This window comes from Papaver somniferum, unplaced genomic scaffold (assembly GCF_003573695.1).
Source record: "Papaver somniferum cultivar HN1 unplaced genomic scaffold, ASM357369v1 unplaced-scaffold_154, whole genome shotgun sequence".
Classification (NCBI taxonomy): domain Eukaryota; kingdom Viridiplantae; phylum Streptophyta; class Magnoliopsida; order Ranunculales; family Papaveraceae; genus Papaver; species Papaver somniferum.
The window spans coordinates 4,924,243-4,930,416 of NW_020624820.1; the positions used below are offsets into that span (position 1 = coordinate 4,924,243).

Sequence of the window (6,174 nt, forward strand, 5' to 3'; positions counted from 1 at the left end):
AAGCTTTTAGCTTTAGCTAACTTCATCGTATACTTAACGAGTTTAGTTGGAGACAATTTATTTGTTGGAAACTAATTATTAAGTCAAAGACGATCAAGTCAAAATTACCTTGAACATCTTATATGATTTGTGTGAGACAATCATTTGATGTCAACTTGGGAAGTTTCGTATTGATCGATTAATCACTTGGAAATTACTTGAAGCTAGTGGTATGTGTAACATTACTATTGATGTCTTCCATTGACGTTTTAATGATTAAATGAGAGTTTTAGAATGACTACTATGTCTAGATATAATGCAGAATGTATACCTTGTATACTGACTGTGCAAGTCTAGTTAAGGTCCGAAACTATCGTTTGCGAACTGGTTTACCTGTGAAAAGGTACGAAACTATTGTTCGCGTACCTTGTTGCGAATGGATAGACAAGGCCAAGTCTGGAAATGTTGTTCGCGTACTCTTGTTTGCGAACGTCTGTACAAAGACAAAGTCCGGAACTGTTGTTTGCGTACTCAGTTTGCGAACACAGTGGTCAATAACTAAAATCGGTAAAGTGTGATTTTTCATACTCATGAATTCAGGTTTGTTTGAGAACTAAAGTTCCTAGAAATTTAATGTATTAAAGTATGTGAACTAGTTTTACAAACCGTGGCATTATGTTCATGAATTGATTCTTGTATAAGTACTTTGTACAATTACAAACCAAACCGATTTTGTTTCAAATGGTTCATATTTTTTTCTATGAGATGATGAACATTTGAACAACTCTCTTGAAACACATTTAGATTTATTTGAGTATCTATCATGATTGATAGATCATCATATTTGATCTAGAAGTGTTAGATGAATGTGGCTAAGTTATAAGTGTTCATGTTGGTAACTTCTGTTAACTATTATTGACCCAACAAGATATGCGTGTTTGGGTATGGTTCATCTATATCTAAATATAGGTATATTTCATTTGTGTGTATCAAGCTAATACCATATAATGGTGGAGATTGATTTCTTAATTTCTAAGCAGACTTAGCTTGAATCTTAAATCAAGAGTTCATCTAACGGTGAATATTAATTGATTTGTTACTAAGCTTTCTTAGCTTTGATTGTAAGCAACCCTGATTTGAAAGACTATACAAGGGAGAACTCTAGCATCTGGGAAACCTAATCCCGACACGCTCATGTGTCCTTGTTGTAAACTAGAGTCCATTCTCCTTTAACCTAGGTTTTCCAAAACCATCATTAGGTTAGCGACTTGAAGAATTCATTTGGGATTCGTGAAGCCACATCTAACTATTTTCTCTGTAGTTGCATACTTTGATCTTACTTGTTTTATCGTATTGAGTTTTTATCTTCTCTAAGATTTACTCGAGAATCATCTCCGATAGGTAAGATATAAAAAGTAATCACAACAGTTCTTCGTCTCAGACTCTTGTGATTCCGTAATAACTTCTTCTTTTAATCAGTTAGGTTATTGTGAGGTGACTAATATTTCTAGGATGCTCTTTGAGAGTATAAGACCAGATTATTAGTTGAGTTTCTTGTTCACCTTGATTTATCTAAAGACGGAAACAAAACTAGAATAGACATATCTGTGGAAGACAGATTAGTTTATAAGTCTTCGACTTTGGGTCGTAGCAACTCTTAGTTGTAGGTAAGATCAGCTAAGGGAATCACGTGCCCAAAGTCCTGCTGGGATTCAATAGGCGTAAGGAACGCGAATCTACCTTAATCGATGAGAGACTTGGTTAGGGCTCAAATACGTTCCAGTCCGAAGTTAACTTGTAGTAGGCTAGAGTCTGTAGCGGCTTAATACAGTGTAATGTTCAAATCTGGACTTGGTCCCAGGGTTTTTCTGCATTTGCGTTTTTTTCGTTAACAAAATTTCTGGTGTCTGTGTTATTAATTTTTCGCATTGTCTTTGTTTATATAATTAAAATATCACAGGTTATGCGTAGTTCAATCACAGTTGATAAATACGATCTTGTTTGTTGGATAAAACTTGATTGACACTTGGGCAGTGATCTTTGGCACCGTCCAAGTTATTCTCACATTAATCAGTCTCATGGATTTCTATTTGTATTGAGAAAGAGATAAAGCTCCTTGATATATTTATTGATTGAGTCTCACTTTTAAGTTGGTGCTCATAGAATTATATTGGAGTTTAGTCCATACATATTTGCGAACGAAATATTGGGTGTGGTTGTTATACCCCCGCATTTTCACTGCATATGCCCCAAAACCCGATTGTTTCTTTAATTCCAAAGATTCCATACAATGGAGAAATGAGTGAAAGCCCAAAGTGTTTTGCATATGCCCTTGAGCATGTTCCAATCTAAAGTAATAAAGAGATGCAAAATGTTAGATGACAAATGCCATGAAGTATGAAAGGATTTTATGATGTAATCCCAAACTTTGAACGAAAAAGAACAATGAATCAACAAATGATCTTTTGTTCGCGCTCGCAATTGTAGAGAACACACTGTTCAGATTCCAGCTGCATCCATCGTTGTAAAAACATGGTCCTTGTAGGCAGAGAGTCATTGAAAGCAACCCAAAGTAAGAAACTAACTTTGTTTGAAACCTCCTTCATCCAAAGTAGATTCTTGTAACTGCATTTCTCCACAGAGTTTTCGTGAGCAGAATAACAAGTTTTGGGGATAAAGTTCTCGTCAAACTTAACTTCATCCATGGATTCTAAAAGTATAGATGGAGTACCTAAATCCATTTTAAAGTAAATCCCACTTCATTCGCTCATTCTGATTAAAACTTCTTTTGAAGTTACCTTCGCATCTCCCATGAGTAGTCATTTCTGCAATTGTTACCTGTTTGTTCCTACACACCTTAACAAATAGCCGGAAACAAATCTTTTATACATCCCTTGCCAACACAGTGATCATGCCAAAACCGTATATTTATGTCGACTATTAACTTTTTAAGTGATAACCTTTGCAATTTAGCTACTATTTAGTGACATTTTTCCATAAGCTTTTTCCTTGTACTGTGGAGTCTTTATCCAGGATTACACTCAAAGATTTTTTCTAAGTTCCCCCCGTCTCCCTTTTCCAAATAGAGATTGAAAGAAGCTTCTATTTATAGGCCTTGGAGGCCCGAAAAAACCTGCTACGGAACTACTGAAGCGACCTCTTGAAAATAGAGTTGTCCGTCATGGAAAAGCAATTTCAGAGTTCACTAACCCTTTTGAGGATCTATCTTCCTCCAAAGTGCACCTCTTTGAGTCGAGTATATCCAAACCCACTTAGCAAGAAGAAATTTATTAGTTAGTCTTATATTCTTAACACCTAACCGTCTATGATGTTTGGAAGTGCTAACATTGGTCTGGTTCAGCCAAGACATCTTCTTTTTTCCTTCAACCGAACCCCCAAAAAAATTCCGCATCAACTTAGTCATTCGCTTCTTTATACTCACCGGAAGATGGAAGAGCGACAAAAAATAAATAGGTAAACTAGAGAGACAGCTCTTAATAAGAGCTAGACGACCTTCCTTGTTAAGAAACTTCTTCTTCCAAGAAGCAAGTCTCATTTGCATCCTCTAAAACAGATTCCCAAATAAAGATACTCATGGAGCAAGCACCAATTGGAAGACCTAAGTACTTAATGGGCAGAGATTCTGTTTTACAACCCCATTCCTTGGCTAAATACGAAATAACGTGATCATCTATCACACTTATCATGGTAATTTTTCTATATTCAATTTCATACCTGTCAATTGCTCAAAATCCAGCCAAGCACAAAACCCCCAGCACCTTTTTCAGAAATCTTCAACACCTTTGTAGATCTGAATTTTTTTGTTTCTATGGAAAAAGTTTTCCTCTTCAGTTGAATTTTTTTTTTTTTGACAAGCTTCAGTCTCTCTCGAACTTGAGATTCACCCTGTCTTCATTATAGACTTCTCCAAAGCTTTCCTCATCCGATCTGTTCTCCGCTTTGTTCTCCCAATAATCATAACTTCAAAGAAATAAAATAAAAACAATGACAAAAATGAAAACTTTGCTACCCAATAAATCCTGGCCCTAAGGGGAAGGATCAGAGATACGTCACTGGACGACGGAGAAGTTCAGAAATCGCACTATTCTACTATGATTTAATCACAAAGATTAAAACTTGCAAAAGGCTGAGTCCATTATCAAGAATCGTCATTGTTTTTTGCTCCTTAAAATTCGGAGAAGAGAGAGAGAGAAAGGTTTTATAATTCACAAAATTTGTTAAAAAGACCAAAACCAATAATTCCTGGGTGAAAAGGACACTTAGATTTTGATACTGTTTAAATGCACAAAAATGTAAAAATAGCCACGATGTAAACAGTTTCATCCTGCCAATTTTCAAATACTTTTTCTTATTTTTTAATTTACACAGGATGCATCCAGTTTCATTCTCGCTATATTTTAAGTTTAAGCCAGGATGAATCCAGTTTTATCCTTGCTAAATCTTTTTTGTCCATTTCGTCCATACTAATTTTTACTTGTCCATTTAAATCATGTTTTAAAAATATTTGGACACATAACCCATTTTCCGTTTATAATTTGCCCTTGGTTGGATGATTTTCTTAGGACCATACAGCTCCTCCATTGACCATCTTTTTCGAAGTTTAGTCGGACTGCACCAAATTCCGTACAAGATAAAAATGCTTTACCTTTGAAGTGGTTCACCCCAAGCAGCCATTTAAGAAAGCCTAACCCATTATTAATCCCAACTGATGCAAGCAATGCTTAGAAAAGAAAAAAGAAAACCGATGCAAGCAATAAGACAAATACGGCATGTACGCACAAACAGGATAATAACAACCAAGAAAAATTACCAAAAATGTAAAAAAAACAAACAAATAAATTATCAAAAATGTAAAATGTAAAAGAAAAGAAAAAACAAACAAGCAAAACGTGCATCTTTTTCACGGCCTTTTCTGGTCTCATTTTCACTCTCATAACTTCTTCTTTAATGTCTAAACTCTAAACCACTATTTGTCCTTCGAGTTTTTAATACTGCAGTCCGAAATGCAAGGACAACATCTTTAAATTCCTTGTCTGTCTAGTCTCTTTCATTTTTCTTTTTTTGTTGGAAAGAATAATTAATTAAATAACCACCTCTCATTTGAATCATATACCACTCTCCGTGTGCCTCTCCCGTAAAAACCAAGTAGAGAGAATTGATATTAGCAAATATAGTCAAGGGTTTTCAGTAGATTTCCCGATCTTAATCAAGGATTCTGAAAATAGGTTGATGAGTCAAGAACTCAATCTTATAGATGGTTTTAATATGGGTTCTTCGTCATCAACAGATAAGAACGATGAAGAAGCAGAGTTAGAACAAGCAGATCAAGGACTAGTAAGAGTATATTCATGTAACTATTGTCGCAGGAAGTTTTTTAGCTGGCAAGCATTAGGAGGACATCAAAACGCACACAAACGTGAGCGTACTCTAGAGAGTAGAGATCGACTTCATAGAATTTCTGCCGCGGCAGCTTCTTTCCGTTATGCTAAAATGAGGAACCACCAACACGCACTCTCAACTAGCGTTGCTTCTTTACCTCTTCATCATGTTCATGCAGGCTGTCTCAGTAATAATATATTATTAAATGTTCAAGCTCATTCTGCATTTAACAAACCCACATCATCTTTGCAGTCTAATTCGTCTCGTTTTAATCTATATGGACAACATCATCAAGAGCGGCTATCATCATCAAGATTACCCGTAAATGATCATCAACCAGCAATCCTTCAGTTACCCACTTTTGTACATGGGTCAGCGCAACAGCATAACGATGGGTTACTTGGACGCAGTTTTCAGTTGCAAGGTACTGATGCTGGTTTGAAGGGTAATAATAGTTCAAATCAAGCATACATTGATTTGGCTCTTAAGCTCTAAGTTAAAGTTTACTAAGTTATTAGGGTTTCTTTAATATGAGTTCAAAATTTTTTTTCTACCCCTCGTCATTTATATTCATTCTGGTAGTTACTTAAATTCCAGTGATTCAAGTTTGCTTTCTATATGTTGTGTGCACTAGCAAATTTGTGGAAACTCTGAGGAAGTGTTTAGGTACGTGACCTTTAATATAGTCCTTTTGGTTTAACTTTTGCAGTTATCTCTACGTGTAACAAATAACCTTGGTTTATTTCCTTTTTCTTAGAACAGGCAGCTTACAGCCCATGCCAAATAAAGTAGCAA

The 6,174-nt window shown here is 35.6% G+C and overlaps 1 protein-coding gene across 1 annotated transcript; it reads left to right on the forward strand.

The window, feature by feature from the left end:
• Positions 1 to 5,265: 5,265 nt before the first annotated feature.
• On the forward strand, positions 5,266 to 5,874 carry LOC113336777 (zinc finger protein 1-like). Its single transcript, XM_026582454.1, has one exon. The coding sequence runs from the start codon at positions 5,266 to 5,268 to the stop codon at positions 5,872 to 5,874; it is 609 nt and encodes a 202-aa protein (XP_026438239.1).
• The last annotated feature ends 300 nt before the right edge of the window (positions 5,875 to 6,174 follow it).

Bases quoted from the DNA above. Each gene is read 5' to 3' on its own strand.
- LOC113336777 (XM_026582454.1), top strand. From the start codon at position 5,266: ATGGGTTCTTCGTCATCAACAGATAAGAACGATGAAGAAGCAGAGTTA.